This window comes from Miscanthus floridulus, chromosome 9 (assembly GCF_019320115.1).
Source record: "Miscanthus floridulus cultivar M001 chromosome 9, ASM1932011v1, whole genome shotgun sequence".
Classification (NCBI taxonomy): Eukaryota; Viridiplantae; Streptophyta; class Magnoliopsida; order Poales; family Poaceae; genus Miscanthus; species Miscanthus floridulus.
In genome coordinates this window covers 96,578,137-96,595,933 of record NC_089588.1, presented here as the reverse complement: position 1 = coordinate 96,595,933, position 17,797 = coordinate 96,578,137, and the positions used below count along the sequence as shown (strand labels likewise).

Sequence of the window (17,797 nt, the reverse complement as noted above, 5' to 3'; positions counted from 1 at the left end):
GGGTTACCAACCGGGACTAAAGGGTGCGGCCACGTTTGCTCGGCTGGAGGGCCTTTAGTCCCGGTTGGTAACACCAACTGGGACTAAGTCCCTCTTTAGTCCCGGCTCGACCTTTAGTCCCAGGATCGTTGTCCCGGCGCGGTAACCGGGACTAAAGGCCATTACCGCCCGGGACAACAAGTCCATTCTGTAGTAGTGATATGAAGTTATCACTAAATTTTGTCAGTAACAAAACAGTGCAGTTCAATAATAGCTCATCCCAAGTCGAGAAAGCTGTATACTATAGAGATGACAAACAACAAATTCAGGGACAATTTCCATGTGCAAAACCCACCTATGTTACAGGCTAAGTAAAGGCAACAGATATGGTCAACTAAACCACACAAGTACCTAAGGCACGGAGATTTCAATGTTCTAAAATGTGCCCTTAGTGATAACCACTAACTTATGCACCAAGATGAATTACTGATGGAACTAGGTACTGTTCACGTGCAAGGTGGGAATAATATAAAAAACTGTAACATGTAGGATGCATATATTAGAGCTAGTAACATACCATTCAAGAATGCATTGGAGATGGAACTCATGTTTGCAGCCAGTCAACTAGAAAACAAAGCAAGAGAAAGATTTGGTTACAGAAATAACCCCTATATGCAAAATAGCTCAACTAACAAAATGGCAACTTACCGCAGAAGGGTCACTCTCACAGAAAGCCTCAAGGCAAATGCTGCATGCATCATCACATGCGTCCTGAATGCCACCCTCCACAGAGGCTGCAGCAGATGTCAAACTCTCCATCTTAGCTTTCTCATCAGTTTCAGATGCCATTGCAATGGAATCACAGCCCTGAAACCAAACAGGAAAAAAAGGAGTTCAGAATCAAGAATTTAATTCTCCATAGCAAAAATATTGAGCTGCTGAATTGAGAGGAAAGACAAATATGTTCAGCTATGTATTAGTATTTATTACAAGATCACATTCCTAACAGTATTCAGAAAGTTTTGACATATGGAAGTTATCTTAGACATCTTTTATTGAACAGTCCAGCCGAGACACTAATCACACTAGACGAGGGAACACGATACTAGGAAAATTATCAATATAAAACAACACTCGGTAGGAAAACAACAAGATCCACTTTGCAGGATAGGAGCATCTTATATTTCATTTTACATTCTAATCCAACAAGTTCTACATAATAACATCAACAAAGCCTTGACATATTTATGCAAGCTCTAGAAAAGCATTAGCAACCTCTCAAAAATGCACAACTTTTTAGTAAATCACAATCTAATCATTGGAGCAGCACAAAAACAGAAGGAAAAGTTAATGGCACACAGAATTATCTGTCTCAGCCAAGACATGGGCTCAGCATAAGTACTCCATAAAACTAGTAGACACATGAAAACTAATTTCAGAAATCAAAACTTTAGGTGCAAAACAAAAGATCACTGATTGTCACTGGTACTGATATCTCCCTTGCTATCAAATCATTAGACCTTCCACAAATTGGAACAAATGCATCTCAAGTTTCAAGGTGTAACAGGCAATAGAAGAATAGCGACACCAACTTCAATTTCCCGGTATGCATATTTGTGAATTTTGCCGAACACATCAGGGCTCTATTCCATACATCACACTCTCCTTAAAACACCCCCAAGCATAGAGTCACACTCCTAACCACACGTATCACTTAAAAGTGAGTCCATTTCTGATCATGTAGCAATACCCAGTTACAGCGGTACAGCCACGGCACACTCTAGTGCCAAGGCCCATTTCTGGATCAGCAACGGGCTAAGTGAGCCAGACTTGACACAGCGGAATACTCCACATTCTCTCACCTCGGTCAAACTGGACTCAAAACCCCAAGACATCAACTGACAAATTTCTTCAGCACAAAACATCCTCAATCCCACAGAGGTCCTCACCCAAATCCCCGTCTTCAGTATGGCCAAATGGCGAAACCAATGAATCCCCCATAAAAAAGGTTTTCCCCAAAGCAGAAGAGGAACACCAAAAAAAAGGCTACCGTATGGAGCTAATCTCCGAAATCACTCTAAATTCCCGTGTCCAGAACCCCAAATTCCCACCACACAACATGGCTGCCTAAGCCTTCTGCGCCTCTTCCTTTGGAACATGAAGTAATCCATTTTCCTACAATCACTAGATATGGGATAAGGTAGCACCGACCAGTCATGCTACATACCTACTATTGTAACCGCATTTCTAATACTCAATCACCAACACAGAAACCATGACAAAACAAACAAAAAGTAATACTACGTTTTGCTTCCTTGCATCTAACAATAGCAAGAGGAGGCCAACCCTTGCACCTAACAATAGCAAGAAGATGGCACTTGCTATTTCACAGAAAGGAAGCGTATTCTAACAGCTAAAATGAGCACCTCCCAGTCTAATCTCTCTTACTCAAATTCATGACAACAATCGATGCTTACAACGTATAGCTAAGTAAAGACCTAACAGTAACAGTAAGTTTTGCTCGATTCTAAGTGGCACAGATCAATCCTTCCAACCAAATGAAACTGGTGTGTGACCAGTTGAAAGGGGAGACTAGTCTAACAGCAAAAATGAGGACCTACCAGCCTAAGCTCGTTTCTAAGAAACAAAATCATGACCGCAGATGCTTATACAACGTATATATAGCTAACAAAAGAACTAACAGTAGGTTCTGTATGATTCTAAGTGGCACAGAGCAATCCTTGCAACCAAAATGAAACTAGTTGCGTGCATAGTTTAGGTTACCGTTTCGGCCAAAAATATCGGTGCTCAGCGGTAAAAACGAAAATCGGGATTTTCGGTGATTTTCGGATTTTTCGGGTGCAAAAAATGCTCAAACTGATTTTTGAAGAAATAAGAAAATTTGGCCGAAAATCGGCAAAAAAGAAAGTCCAAAATTAAGCAAAATCATAGAACAAAGTAGTTTTTCCAAATCTAGATAGCAAATGATCTAACAGTGCACTTAAACAGTTCATATAGAGATACAACAAATCATAGTCTAAAATTAAGCAAAATCATAGAATTAAATAGTTTTTCCACTTAATAATCAGTCCACTTAAATAGTCCAAAGTAAATCTAACAGTCCACTTCACAGTTCCATACAGAGATACAACAAATCATAAGAAAAATAGTCTCTCTCGATGGTGAAGCATAACTCTGTGGTGAAGGCTCCAGTTTACTACTTGCAACCTGCACACGAGCAAAACTTAGAAATAGATTAAACAAAACAATTTAACAAATGTACGGTGAAACAACTCCACCTAGAGAATAAATATCCTTGGTTTTGTTTCGACACGCCCTCCTCGGTCTACAATCAATTCCCTCCCCTACAAAATAATAATAAGCATGCAAAAATACTTGGAAATATTTCACTATGCTAACAGACAAAAATGGACACAACAATGATTTAGAACCTGCTAGCGCGGTTTCATCATCACCATGCGTTTCTGGAGCAGGACATGGATTGGAAATCCTCTCTTCTTTCAGCCCTTGCTGCTTCTTAGAGGAAGGGACCTTATCTTCATCTATCAGAAAGCACAATTAGTCAATCAAATATGTTAATATGCAGATTTCCAGAAATATCAAAATACTTCTACCTAAAGAACACTAAGGCTAACCTTCTCCGTCTCCATCAGTTTCTCCTTCGTCATCATCCCCATTATCGCTATCATCCCATGTTCCAATATCATCACTCTCACTCTCGTTTTCATCAAACTCATCATCCCCATCCTCACTTGCCCCCTTCTTTCTTTTATCATGCACTAGTCCAGCTTTCCCTCGCTCTCTCGTTCCAAGAAGACTCTTTTCATGCACTAGTCCATAAGATTGTTCAGCTTTTTGATCAACAACAGAATCTGGTTCATTTAGCCACTCTGTAATTGGATTGGTATGATCAAAAAGTGCACAATCTATCATATCTTGAATAGGATCTGCAAACTTTTCCTTCTCAAGTTGATCATTAGCTTCAAGATGTTGCACACGTAGCTTCAGGTTATGATTCACATAGACCAACTTATGAAGTTTAATGTAGCACAGTTTGTTTCTCAGTTTGGTTTGGACCAGTGAGAATCTACTCCAGTTTCGTTCACAGCCACTTGTAGAAATGCACTGTGACACAATCCTCAATGCATATTTTTGCAATTCTTTGGTGTCTCCTCCATAAAGAGACCACCAAGTGGCTGCAGGAAAACCAAATTCAATTATAAGTATGCATATTCACTCCTTTATTAACAATCTGCAGTTGTTTAAGTCAGATGTGCGCAATTATATATAAAGAACATTTCATAATAAATATTAAAACAGATAAAGATCTATATAGTTTTACTGGTTATCACCAACAAGATGTGATAATGGAGAAGATGGAACAGAACCTCCAAACAGCAGAATCAGAATAGTACAAAGCCATTTCTATAATACGAAGTTAACTTTTGACTACGAATATACTATATGCAGCCCAATAATTAATGAGGCACAAGCAGATAAGCACTAAATTAAGTTAAAAAAGGTAGCACAACATACTTGGAGTTACATTAGGAGAAATAGCAGCCAATCGAGCTGTTGTAGTACCAAATATTCCTTTGTTCGCTTTGTAATCCTGGAACTCAGATAAAGCCTGAACTGCGCTTTCAGGGGAATCAGCAATCCTTTCGATTACAATTGCTAGCTCCTTCAAATAGTCAGGATTTGAAGTGGTGCTAAACTTGTAGTGACCTTGAGGGTTTAGCACGGCAGCTACATGGACAAGAAGATTTCATATAAGAATGAATCACTGCAGTAAAATGAGCAAGATAACAGAGAGATAGGTATATAGAAAGCAACTCAGTACCTGCAAGCATTAGGGTTTTCTGGCACATACTTTTGACCCTACTATCTAGTAGTGCCAAGATATTCTTCAGGTCTTTATGCCCCTCCATGTAAACTTGCAACATATCCCTACAAATTATCACCAGTGGTATGAACCCCGAGACAGTACCAATCTTCTGTGAATCTGCATAACGCAACAGACTATAGATTGGCGAAACCAGCTCTAGCACAAACTTGATGTTGTCCCACCATTGCCTACATGACAAACATTCGTCTGCATAGATGTACTCGGCATCTCCATTGTAGCAGCTGTTAGCCCATTCCTCTGACGCCATCCATTGTCGGAACTTATCCTTTCTATCCCAAAAGCTTTGGAGGAATATAAAGACAGTTCCAAATCTGGTGGCATTCCACCTATACAGCTCACCACCAATGTTGCGCTTCATTTCAGCACGTAGATTGTTATGGTTGTAGAAGAACTTGCATATTCTTTGGGCACTAGATATAACCCTCTCAACATCTGTAAATTTCCCTATGCTCTTGAGTAGGAGGTTAATGGTGTGTGCAGCACACGGCTGCCAAAAAATCTTTGGAAACTCTCTAGTGACTTGTGCACACGCCTTCTTGTAGTTTGATCCATTATCGGTTACAATTTGCATAACTCTATCAATTCCAATATCATCTACAATAACCTTTCTGATGCAATCATATAGGAAACTTGCATTCTGAGTTTCTCCAGTGGCATTGATTGTTCTATGAAAGAACAATTTCTCATTGCAGTATATCATGAAATTGATGATGCTCTCACCATTTTGTCCAGTCCATGAATCGCACATAAGAGTAACCTTGTACTGATCCCAATCCATCTGGCATTGTTTCATATCATGCTCTAATTCTTCGAAATTGCTCTGCAATTCAAAAGAAAAATTAGAAACAAACAATGTAGCTCTGAAATTAGAAACAAACATGTGAACAGTAAGCAACATGTGAAAGTTCATTATGTACCTCCAAGTAGGAACCATCAATACTTTCTCCTGTTGGGCATGGAACCCCTTCACCAAGCTGCTGAGTCAGCTTAAATGCAGCCCGAAAATAAGGACAATTTGCCTTCCTCCCGGCCACACTATTTGCTTGAAAAAACTTGGACCATGCTCTACCTAGTTTATCCTTGAGGTCGGGATTTAAGGCGACATTAATTCTTGGTTGCACAGGAGCTCTACTGCATGCTAGGTCTATGTCAAACCCCACTCGTCTCTTGGATGCAGACTGCTTCTGAAACATGGTGTCAATTCTTCTCTGGCTGCCACCGCCAGATCTTGAGCAGGTAGCCACATTCCTTATGTTGGTTTCATGAATTGATCTTTTCAGTACAAACTGCAACTGCCCTTCCTCATCATTAGGAATATCATCACCATAATCATTGATTGTAACAACGTCTTCTACTCCAACAGACCGTGCAATTTCATCATCGATTCTTTTCTTTCTAGCCTTGTTCACCGCCCTTGCTCTCTTCCCTTCTGTTCTGCTTTCCTCCATACACTTCCGCACATCCTTTGGCACCTTCTGGCACGCTTCCACATTCCCAATGATCCCCGCCAAGTGTTCTTTGAACTGGGTTGCACCTCCACCTGAGAATGCTCTATTGCAGTAGTGGCATTTGAATCCAGATCCAAATGGTATACCATGGGTCCATACACTATCAATGGCTGCGCAAAATAACAGTTCTAAATTAGCTAAGTGACTAAATCTAAGCCTATAAGCATATCTCAGATGTATGACTACCACAAGGACATGGTGAGTAACTAGTGGATTCAATAAATGAGAGAAGCAAGCACAAAATAGTACAAGTGCAAACCCATTTTCATGTATGACTACCACATGGACATATGTTGTCGACAATTGTTTGCATTAGTTACTTCTTTCCAGCCGATACACAACGCTCATCTTTAACTTGGTTGTTGCTGCTCGATACTCATGTTTGACACAAGTATTAATGATGTACAGACAAAACTATGCAGATTAATGCTTTGCTCAAACTAAAAGGCTGACCAAGAGAACAATTTATCTAAAACATAAAAACAACAACTAAATTCTCATGGATCATGTAAATATCCCATAGTTAATGTTGTACAAGGTTCAGTTGCATTCAAGTACTAATCTACTCAGAATGAGACATCCTTGATAGAAAAATATAGGCTTTGTGCATATGAAATTGCAAGATCGAAAAACAATTGTACAGATCACCTGTCGAAGCATTCCTCTTGCCTACAGCAGCTTTCTTGGTGGCTCCTCCTGCTGCACCGTCAGCATCGGCTCCTTTCCCGCGAGCATCGACAGGGAGTCTTCCCCTCGTGTCATCCATGTACCTGCACGCAGTAAGTAGTCTGATTCAGTGCGTTGACAAGAGAAGCCACGCATCGATGTGGCCGTCCTGGTACAAGAACCTGATGGCGAGGTCGCCCGGGGCAGGGGCTGGCTGGGGCCGGGGGCGAGGTCGCCCAGGGGCTGGGGCTGGGGTAGAGGCAGGTGCCAGGCGGCGGCGGCGGCGGGCGGCTGAGAGCCTGAGAGTCGAGGAGAGAGAAATGAATTTGAGAACAGCTAGGGTTTCAGCTCAGGTATTATATAGTTGGGAAGGAATTACTGGGCCAGTCCGACTGTGATGGGCTAAAAAAAATTCAAAACAGGCCGAAATGTTTTCACCGGTTTGGGCCTTTACCGGACCAGGCCGATAGAAACGAATTTCGCCGAAATTCGTGAATTTCAGGCCGAAATTCTGAACCATGGTTGCGTGACGAATTGAAATGAAAGGATATGGGATAAGGTAGCACCGACCAGTTCCTACCGAGGACCTCCTCGGCGCGGTAGCCCGTGGCTTCCTCGAAGCCGCGGTTGACGTAGATGATGGGGCAGTCGGGCTCGAGCGCATCGGTGACGACGAGCCCGCACGGCCCGGACGCGCGCAGCATGCCTTCAATCGCGAACGTGAACATCCCACCAGCTCCCCCGGCGTCGCCACCTCCACTCTCGCCTCCCCGCTCCTCCCCCTCCTCCTCCTGCTCCTCCTCGCCGGCGCCGACGCTGCCGGCGCCGTCGGACTCGCTGTCCCACTCCATGGCGGTGCCGCTGAGGATGGCGGAACCCTAGCTCCGGATCCGGGCTCCCCACCGCGACGCGGTCAGCCCATGGATGCCACGTGCGCGAGGCGTGGCGCGGGTGGCCTAGGGTTTGGTTGGCCTGGCCTAGCTCTGGAGTATGGATTGGGTTTTGGGCGGAGGCTGAAGGGCGGAAGCAGCCGCGAGCGGAATGGACGGAGGTCGTGGGTTCGGGCTTGCCTTGGAATTGGGAGGAAGCCTCGCTGTCTCGAGATCAAGCTGGTCGTGCGTCTGTCTGCTGACGCTGGCCGTAGTATTCGCTCGTACTTGTACTTTTTTTTTTGAAACATGTCATACTTATTTTCTTCCCAAACATTATTAAGGTAGATGTCACCAATGCTTATTGTGTTTATTATGGGTGCCAGGTTGCTTAAATGATTTTTTCGAAGATTCATGGTTTTTCTGCTTTTATTTGTACTGTATTTGCCAAGCTTTTCCGTTGATACTTTAGGAGCTAAAATCAAAGTTGTAGAGGTCGTGAAGATCTACAACTTTTATTTTGGTCATCTTGTCATTTGACAAAATTTGAACCTTTCAAATTTGAAATTTTAAAAAATCACAAGTTCAAACCAAAATTTGAGACCCAAAATGATTTCAACATAAAAAGTGATGAATACCAAAGTTGTTCAACTCATTAATATCTACAACTTTTATTTTAGTCATCTTGTCATTTGACAAAATTTGAACCTTTCAAATTTGAAATTTTGAAAAACGACAAGTTCGAACCAAAATTTGAGACCCAAATTAATTTCAACGTAAAAAGTGATGAATACCAAAGTTGTTCAACTCATGAATATATACAACTTTTATTTTGGTTATTTCTTCATTTGACAAATTCTTAGCACACATTGTTCACTAATCTTACACATGTCTCATATAGTTTATAAAACCTTATGAGAGATGTGTCACATTTGTGAACAATGTCATTACCACTTTATCATATAAAGAAATGACCAATACAAAAGTTGTAGATCTTGATGAGTTATTCAACTTTGGTATTTATCACTTTTTCAGCTGAAATCATTTGGGGTACCAAAATCTTGTTTGAAGTTGCATTTTATTGAAATTCAAAATTTAAATTGCTCAAACTTTTCATATATATATATTGACAAAACCAACAAAATAAATTGATAGAGAATGATTTTAGAAAATTTTAGGAAAAAAAATCATCAGATTTAGAGTTAGTATGAGGAAGAAAAACTAGTTACAAAGTTGACCCACAGATTAAAAAAAGAAATCACACTGTTCACTATGATCATGTAAGGATCATCTAGAACAGTGTGATTTCTCTTTTTAATCTGTGGGTAAACTTTGTAACTAGTTGTTCTCCCTCATACTAACTCCAAATATGATGGTTTTTTTCCTAAACATTTCTAAAATCATGCTTCAGCATTTAAGTTTGAGCAAACTTGGATGTGACAATGTTTTACACATTTTATATTTTGAAATTTGAAATGTGACAAGTTCAAACCAAATTTTAAAACCCTAAATGATTTCAGATGTAAAAGTGACGAATATAAAAGTTGTTCAACTCATCAAGATCTACAACTTTTATTTTGGTCATCTTGTCATTTGACAAAATTTGAACCTTTCAAATTTGAAATTTTAAAAAATGACAAGTTCGAACCAAAATTTGAGACCCAAAATGATTTCAACATAAAAAGTGATGAATACCAAAGTTGTTCAACTCATTAATATATACAACTTTTATTTTAGTCATCTTGTCATTTGACAAAATTTGAACCTTTCAAATTTGAAATTTTGAAAAACGACAAGTTCGAACCAAAATTTGAGACCCAAATTGATTTCAACGTAAAAAGTGATGAATACCAAAGTTGTTCAACTCATGAATATATACAACTTTTATTTTGGTTATTTCTTTATTTGACAAATTCTTAGCACACATTGTTCACTAATCTTACACATGTCTCATATAGTTTATAAAACCTTATGAGAGATGTGTCACATTTGTGAACAATGTCATTACCACTTTGTCATATAAAGAAATGACCAATACAAAAGTTGTAGATCATGATGAGTTATTCAACTTTGGTATTTATCACTTTTTCAGCTAAAATCATTTGGGGTACCAAAATCTTGTCTGAAGTTGCATTTTATTGAAATTCAAAATTTAAATTACTCAAACTTTTCATATGTATATATTGACAAAACCAACAAAATAAATTGATAGAGAATGATTTTAGAAAATTTTAGGAAAAAATCATCAGATTTAGAGTTAGTATGAGGAAGAAAAATTAGTTACAAAGTTGACCCACAGATTAAAAAAGAAATCACACTGTTCACTATGATCATGTAAGGATCATCTAGAACAGTGTGATTTCTCTTTTTAATCTGTGGGTAAACTTTGTAACTAGTTGTTCTCCCTCATACTAACTCCAAATGTGATGGTTTTTTTTCCTAAACATTTCTAAAATCATGCTTCAGCATTTAAGTTTGATCAAACTTGGATGTGATAATGTTTTACACATTTTAAATTTTGAATTTTGAAATTTGACAAGTTCAAACCAAATTTTAAAACCCTAAATGATTTCAGATGTAAAAGTGATGAATACAAAAGTTGTTCAGCTCATCAAGATCTACAACTTTTATTTTGGTCATCTTATCATTTGACTAAATTTGAACCTTTCAAATTTTGAAATTTAAAAAAAAACAAATGGGCACTGCAGGGGCGGCTGGTGATTGAGCCTCCCCTACAGATCAACCCCAACTGTAGGGGTGGCTCAAGTTACCAGCCGCCCCTACAGTGCCATCTATAGGGGCGGCTGGGCTGCTGGGGCCCAAGGACGCCCACTGTAGGGGCGCCCCCAACCCCAGCTGCCCCTACAGTAAAAATGTCCCTGTTCCTACAGTAAGAATCTAGCGTAGTGATTTTTTGTCAATTCAGTATTGATAGTTGAAGAAAGGCAGGCCTGGTACAGTGGTGAGAGCTGTCTCACTAAGTCACCAGGTCATAGGTTTGAAGCAGCCTCTTTGCAGATTTTGCAGGAGAAGGCTTTGCCTTGTTTTTTTCCTTCCCCAGACCCCATACATGTGGGAGCCTCCGGCACTGGGTCTGTCCTTTTGTATTGATAGTTGAACCCATGCTCATGTACATGTTTATATTATTTAAATAGTCATGTTCCGAAGAATATTCACCTTTGTCAACTATCTATTCAGCAGTATTATATGATAATCAGATAATCAACAGCTGTTCTGTCTTCACCTTCTCGTTACGGAAGAATTTTTGTTTAGTACTGGTTATCAGAGCAGTAACAATATGATAGTAAAATAGCCAGTGACTTGTCTTTCCCTTATAATTGTTTGTTTCTTTTCACAGGGTCTTGTTCCTCGAGCAAAGTTACTACTATCACTTGGCAGTACCTTCTTTCTGGCATTTGGGCCCCTGATTCTTTTCACCGTTTCTCTTTTTGCTGGTTTATATGTGGTAAGCCCCTGTTAATCCCACCTTTCATGTGCTAATAATGCATGTTCGCGGTCGATATGTGCTCTGTTCTTAATGTACTTTCTGCTTCGTCCATTACCTGACTGCTAATCTGATTATATGTTTTAGCATAATTGAACAAAATCCATTAAATTGGATACAGATCTGTACACTGAATGGTGAAGTTTCACTATGTTGGAAAATAAGGAAATCCAAATCCCATTGTTTTCAACTACTGCTTTTTTGTTGTTCACAAATCTGGAATAGGCAGAGTAGCTGTATCTAGCTGTCAGTTTTTACTGATGATCTTAGATGTATGTATACCAGATTGTCCGCATGGTGATTGACGTGGTTTCTTGTTGCAGTACTTTGGACCGAGTTTTGTACACGATGCAAGCAAGACACCGGTGTCGCTGCCACCGTACATTGATCCATACGAGCTACTGGAGGACGAGAGGCTCAGCCGGCCCTCCCCAGATGTGTTCTGAACCTGACTAGTGCAAGAACCAGTGCAGAAGCGATTACAAGAAATAGTCACACATAGCCCAACATTCTCTTTTTTTACTAGACGTGTAGTTGTAAATGCAAATATAGCTGTAGACTGTTATAATCAAACGTTTCAATACGCAGTGTTCCATTGATTTCACGTCAACCTTGGCGCCCATGTCTCGATTCTGAACAGACTGAAATCTTCCGAGCGCTAGAAGCAAATCATCAGTTTTTTTTTTCCTGGCAGCTCCTGTACAAGCAACGGAAGCATGCCATCGTGGACAGCCATGTGTTCACTTGTCTTCCTCCTCTGTTGTCTTCCTCCTTTGTTCTTCGCTAAAGTACACCTGACTAAAGCAGTGTATTTGCCTGTGTATTGTCACTAGCTTAAGTTCTGTAGGTAGGCTAGCTAGTACTAGTGGCCTTGTTTTTTTAGCTGGTTAAGCAGTCTCATCTCCTGCATGTTCCCACGAGTCGGAGACAGAAAACTATAGAAGTGGATGAGGTGGGCGCCCTACTATAGAAGTGGATGAGGTGGGCGCCCTACTCCACTTCGAGTACTTCTTTAAAATACATTCCAAATGAGCTCAAAATATTATTTGGATTTTTTGATTTTAAAAAGGTATTAAAAACAGTTTGCTTTGGCTTCCAAACTTTGAGTAAAAGCAGTTTTATAATGGGCTTAAAAAGATATGGTTGAATAGGGAATTTCCAAAATTTGTTATAAAAGTTTGAGAGTTTGTAATTTTAAAAGTTGTGGAAGTGATCAAAATCCTATCTTAAGAAAAAGAAAAGGCTTTTTTTTAAGGCAGCCATTCCCCATTCAGCCCACTCCCTCTCTCTTCCTGTGCTTGAACCATCATTTTGGAAATCATACGCCACGGGCGTTTGTCCCGTCCGGACGGATTGCTCGCGTCGTCCACTCCTGCTCAGCACGCCCCACCCGCGTCGCCCAAGCCGCTGCTCCGCACGCCTCGCCTGTGCCTGCTCCGCACACCTTGCCCGCCCGCGCCCTCATCCATCTCGCCCGTCATGGAAGAGGAGGCAAGGGAGGCCTGCGCCCCCATCCACCTCGCGCTGCCGGCAGGAAGGGGAGTCCTGCGCTACCGCAGTTCCCCATGAGGTAGGCTGTGACCGGCAGCGACGTTGTGTTTCAGGTGTTTTCGGACTTGTTGCAAGATTATGTTTAAGTTGTTTCAGACGTATGTTTCAAGTGTTTCATCTGGATGTTGCATATGTTGCTACGCATGTACACGCATGTTTCAACGGAAGTGATACACCATGGGCGTCCATCCCCCTTCAGACGGACCGCCCGTGTTGCCCGTGCCTGCTCAGCACACCCTTGCTCGCTTCCGCCCGCGCCCTCATCCACCTCGCCCATCATGGAAGAGGAGGCAGGGGAGGCCTGCACCTGTGGCCCAATCCACCTTGCGCCGTCGGCAGGAACGGAGGGGAGGCCCGCACTACCGCAGTTCCCCACCAAGTAGGCCATGACCGCCGGTGACTCTGTGTTTCAGGCGTTTTTGGACATGTTGCAAGCCTATGTTTCAAGTGTTTCAGTTGTTTTAGACGTATGTTTCAAGTGTTTATCTGGATGTTGCATATTTTGCTATGGCTATCCACGCATGTTTCAAGCATATGTTTTAATGTTTTCAGACTTATGTTGCAAGTGTTTCATCTAGATTTGGTCCATCGTTCCGGGGGATCTGCACGTGGACTCTTCTATTGTTGTGTGTTAGGAAAATTTCTTCTCCTGTTGGCTGCACGCTAGGAAACGGGTGCCAAAGGTGGCGTGTCGAGGATTTGACTCATTAACTTTCCTCATTGGCTGGATGATCTGGAAAGAGCGAAATGAGATGACATTCAATGGGATGTCTACGTTGCCGGCACAGTTACTGGTAAGGATTGTCGAAGAGGCCAAGGAGTGGTCCTTGGCGGGGTATGCTCGTATCTAGGCGATACAAGAGCTACTATAGGGGTTGCGATGTGTAGCTAGTCGCTCATCGTGTTGTGTAATATCACTTGTTTGTTATTGTGGTGGAGGTTCTGTTTGGGAATCATGTGATTACCAATCAAAATGCTTGTAAGTTGAACTTGGCTCTTTTTGCCTCCTCTTATTGAAAAACATGCCACTTTACACGGTCGCGAAAAGTGTTTCATCTAGATGTTGCAAAAATAGATCTGGATGTTGCATATGTTGCTATGACTATACACACATTTGTTCAAGAGCATGTTTCAAGTGTTTCATATGTTTCTAGATGTATGTTGCAAGTGTTTTATCTGGATGTTGCATATGTTGCAAATGTTGCAAGTGTATGTTCTAAATGTTTCATCTGTTTTAGATGTATGTTGTAATTATTTCATCTGAGTGTTACAAAAGTAGATATAGATGTAGATATGGAGAAAGCTTAAGCCCTCGATGGTGCAGCTGCTGTCACTTCCTGGTGTGGTGAAGATGGAAGCCGCGGACACGAGAGCGGCAAGGATGGGATGCGGCGGCAGATCGGTTGGGATGGGTGCAGGCATGACACATCGGGTGAGATGGGACATGGGCCTCTATTCTGCTTGCGTAGGACACAAGCTTGGGAAGGTCAGTCCAGACATTTGCTGCCATCGAAGCAAGAATGTGTGTGCGACGTACGTCGGGTGCGGGCACGAGAGCAGCATGTGAACGGACGCTGCGTCCGGATGTCTGGGCGCTAGTCGATCCATTTCTTTTTTTTTCCTTCCTCGCAAGACAATGTCGTGGGCTTGCCGAGTGGTCCATCAGCAAGGCGGGTTCAGCATTTCCCCTACGCCGCAGGGCCTCCTTGCACTTGGGCCGGCATGTTACTTTGGCACAGCGGTAAATCCTCCCAGCGCCAGAACCCCTTCTTCCCCTCCGTGTGACCGTGGAAAAAATTGCAAAAATGACGCTCGAAAGATTGACTCCTTTTATTCGGTGACGGTGTGACCGAGTCAGAGCGGGCACGCACGCCAAGGCCGAGTCTCCACATCATCAGGAACCCTGCGCAGCGCCTGGCCCACATCCTCTTCCTCTGCATCCGCACGGAATAAATCGGGCGCCCCTGTTGTTTCCAAACCTCGCCGCCGCCTCTAATCTCGCCACCCACCGCTTCTCCGCCGTCCATAGCACGAGGAGGATTATATTCCGGCCGTCTCCGCCGCCAAGATTATTGATGCCATCGGCCAGGCTCGCCGTCTTTCGCTGCTGCCATGTTGCCGCTCCACACACCTTGTCGTGCGCCTTAGTAGGAGATCGTCGTCAGGCCATGCACGCTGCCGTCTGGGCGCCATGGTCAATCGGGCCTGCTCCCGTGACCAGAGAAAGGAGAAGCCCCTCTGACCGTTCGATGGACCACCGATGGCCAAGATCCACAGCTGACCGAAGTCAGCATCGCCGGTAAACCATGGAAGAGCCGGTCAGCGCCCGGCATGTTTGCAGAAAAGGTCCCTGCCTCTCTGGTTTCTCTGGATTTACATATGAAAATGTCTGTGTCTTGGTTGCTTTTGCGAAACCCTAAAATCGTAGTTTTCTTTGGCAAAAATGCCCCTGAAACCCTGTTTTAATCATAATTTACACGTCTTAAATATGTTTTTTATATAAAACTGGTACTCACTAGATCGTAACAATGTACAGTATAGTTTTTCATGATTTAGTGCTGCTGTTGTTAATAGGTTTGTTGTGCTGTTTTATTTATTTATTGTTTGTTTGCTTGTATGTACGGATTGAATGCTCGTGTGTTCCCAGTTCGTTACGCTTAGGCAGAGAGCAGTTCGTGATCATTGAAGACCAAGCATTTGAAGAGAGTATGATACGCAGCAGTATGGAGAAAGGCAAGTGCCTCTTGACCATGTTCTTTACCTATACACACTTTAATTCACTTTACTTTCATGCATGTGTATAGTTTTGCATACTATAAAGATCACCACTGTTTTCCCCTGCACATGGGTAGTAGTAGTCTTGCTTAGCTACTTCAACTATGCTAGGGGTATATGCTATGAAACGCTCCATAATAAAATGTTGGCTTTTTAGCAACATGGCATCTGTTTTTTCTTTCATGAACGCATTATGTTTGCCTACCCTAAACACGGACTCGTGGAGCTTGCTCTGACCTGACTAGCACCTGTGTGTTCTTCTAGTTTGTAGCAGTTTACTGAAATGTCTAATTTGTTGTCATGTAATGATTTACTGAATGTCTACATTGTTAAATGCTGACGTTCCCCTATATGTGCTGAAATTAGGTGCGCATTACGCTCGAGGTAGGCAGTATTACCTGAATGTGCATAGGTATAATTGAACTTTTCTACCCACATCTGTGTTACAGATAACTACATCGGGCTTCGTTGGGCTGAACGTGGAAATCAACCACGCGTGCTGTCATCAGTCTTGTCACCCAATCCCCTCCCAACGTTTATTGTGTTGTTTCATACTTTCAGCCCTCGTTTGGCTGATTATGTATTTAAAACACATGTGAGCCAATACATGCGTGGGTTGGGTGAATTATACATACGTCTTGGATCCACAGGAAAATTACATGCCTGGAAAGGTCAATCAAATACATGTGAAACTCTCCACGGTACGTGTCTGAAACTGTCCACGTTGACGCCTTGCTTCAATAATGAATGACTATATGTTTGGATGCCAAAATAAAATAAAAAATCACAGAACACCAAATCTATGGTCTAAGATAAATAAAGAGTGGCTAGAAAATAAAAAATATAAATAAAAAAGGGAGTTTTACCAAAAAAAATAAAAATAGAATACAGAAACTCTGAAACTAACAGGAACCCCGCGCAGTGGCATGGGCTAGCAAGCATAAAAATGTAGCATGAGAATGAAGGCAATGGTAGCGTGTAAAACTGTTCTAAATTTTGCAGATAATGCAAAGCACACAGTGAAGAATAAGCACCTAGTAACAAACAGGCTAGATAAACGTATGTGATTGTCTGCATAAACCATAGAGCTAAGCAGCAAGTGGACAGAAGGGGAGATTTTGTAAAGCATAATAATAATATTAAAGCTAACAAAGATGCCAGAAATTAGGGAATAGACACATATATTTTGGAAGAAAATGTTTTCAGGCAAGTAACAATGCGTAGGCAAAAGGACCTATGAATGTACATGTACTGAAACTTCTAATATTTTTGTGCAATGTGCATATGAACCTATTTCTGCAAATTCCATTCTTCCATTCAAATCATGTACAGAAGGACACTATAGGTAGGCTTATATTCCGAAATTCAGCAGCAAGTGTAGAAGTAGGGAAAATATTCACGAGAACTGCTGGCAATCTGTCTGAGCTATGCCTAAAAAAACAAACTACTACTGGAAACGGGATCTTTGCCTAGTGCAAACTGCTTTGCCGAGTGTCAAAAATCAGGCACTCGGCAAAGACCTTCTTTGCCGAGTGCCGTACTCGGCAAAAAAAAGCTCTCGGCAAAGGACTTCTTTGACGAGTGTCAGGCTCTCGGCAAAAGTGCGGCACTCGGCATAGGCTGCCCCGCGTAACGGTGTTCGGCCACGTCCTTCTTTGCCGAGTGCCTGCTGTTAGGCACTCGGCAAAGAAGTTTTTTTTAAAAAAAATTTCTTTGCCGAGTGTCCCAGATCTGGCACTCAGCAAAGATTTTATTTTTTTTAAATACTTTGCCGAGTGCCCCTGACACGGCGCTCGACAAAGAATTTTTTTTTGAAATTTCTTTGCCGAGTGCCCTGTGAAGGCACTCGGCAAAGAGGATATTTTTTAAAAAAATCCAAAACCCTCTTTGCCGAGTGCCTTATTCTTGGCACTCGGCAAAGATCCCCTTTGCCGAGTGCCATGCCCCGGCACTCGGCAAAGTTTTTTTATTTTTTTTTGTTTTTGGCCTCCAAATTTTTTGTGCAGCCCTTTTA

At 41.9% G+C, this 17,797-nt stretch overlaps 3 protein-coding genes and 2 long non-coding RNA genes across 5 annotated transcripts in view; 2 read left to right on the top strand and 3 right to left on the bottom strand.

Moving 5' to 3' along the window:
- LOC136482435 (uncharacterized) overlaps positions 1-11,977 on the top strand; it is a 35,278-nt gene extending 23,301 nt beyond the window's left edge. Inside the window, exons 2-3 of the mRNA XM_066479642.1 lie at positions 11,311-11,418; positions 11,781-11,977. Of these exons, the coding sequence (XP_066335739.1) occupies positions 11,311-11,418; positions 11,781-11,903 (231 nt within the window). The 3' untranslated portion in view covers positions 11,904-11,977. The remainder of the gene's footprint in view (positions 1-11,310; positions 11,419-11,780) is intronic.
- On the bottom strand, positions 244-8,197 carry LOC136483891 (uncharacterized). Its single transcript, XM_066481074.1, has 5 exons — positions 7,654-8,197; positions 2,091-2,154; positions 688-846; positions 557-603; positions 244-280 (listed from the first exon to the last, which is right to left on the bottom strand). Exons 1-5 carry the CDS (start codon positions 7,932-7,934, stop codon positions 244-246), a joined length of 588 nt encoding a protein of 195 aa, XP_066337171.1. The 5' UTR covers positions 7,935-8,197.
- Positions 3,197-6,400, bottom strand: LOC136483892 (uncharacterized). Its single transcript, XM_066481075.1, has 6 exons — positions 5,827-6,400; positions 4,844-5,729; positions 4,537-4,749; positions 3,636-4,196; positions 3,432-3,542; positions 3,197-3,207 (listed from the first exon to the last, which is right to left on the bottom strand). The coding sequence occupies exons 1-6, from the start codon at positions 6,355-6,357 to the stop codon at positions 3,197-3,199; spliced, it is 2,313 nt and encodes a 770-aa protein (XP_066337172.1). The 5' UTR covers positions 6,358-6,400.
- LOC136484373 (uncharacterized) lies at positions 6,447-7,400 on the bottom strand. The gene is made up of 3 exons (XR_010765927.1): positions 7,266-7,400; positions 7,066-7,187; positions 6,447-6,527 (listed from the first exon to the last, which is right to left on the bottom strand). It is a non-coding gene; the product is annotated as an uncharacterized lncRNA (long non-coding RNA).
- Positions 11,978-14,973: 2,996 nt separating the features above from the next.
- On the top strand, positions 14,974-17,404 carry LOC136482433 (uncharacterized). Its single transcript, XR_010765077.1, has 3 exons — positions 14,974-15,354; positions 15,656-15,741; positions 16,233-17,404. It is a non-coding gene; the product is annotated as an uncharacterized lncRNA (long non-coding RNA).
- Positions 17,405-17,797: the final 393 nt, after the last annotated feature.

Coding starts and splice junctions, on each gene's coding strand:
- LOC136483891 (XM_066481074.1), bottom strand. CDS start 7,934: ATGGAGTGGGACAGCGAGTCCGACGGCGCCGGCAGCGTCGGCGCCGGC. Junction 847..2,090: donor TTAGGCAGCCATGTTGTGTG/GTGGGAATTTGG, acceptor GTTTGGTTTCAG/GGCTGTGATTCCATTGCAAT. Junction 604..687: donor GTGAGAGTGACCCTTCTGCG/GTAAGTTGCCAT, acceptor TTTGTTTTCTAG/TTGACTGGCTGCAAACATGA.
- LOC136483892 (XM_066481075.1), bottom strand. CDS start 6,357: ATGGAGGAAAGCAGAACAGAAGGGAAGAGAGCAAGGGCGGTGAACAAG. Junction 5,730..5,826: donor TTGATGGTTCCTACTTGGAG/GTACATAATGAA, acceptor TTTGAATTGCAG/AGCAATTTCGAAGAATTAGA. Junction 3,543..3,635: donor AACTGATGGAGACGGAGAAG/GTTAGCCTTAGT, acceptor GCTTTCTGATAG/ATGAAGATAAGGTCCCTTCC.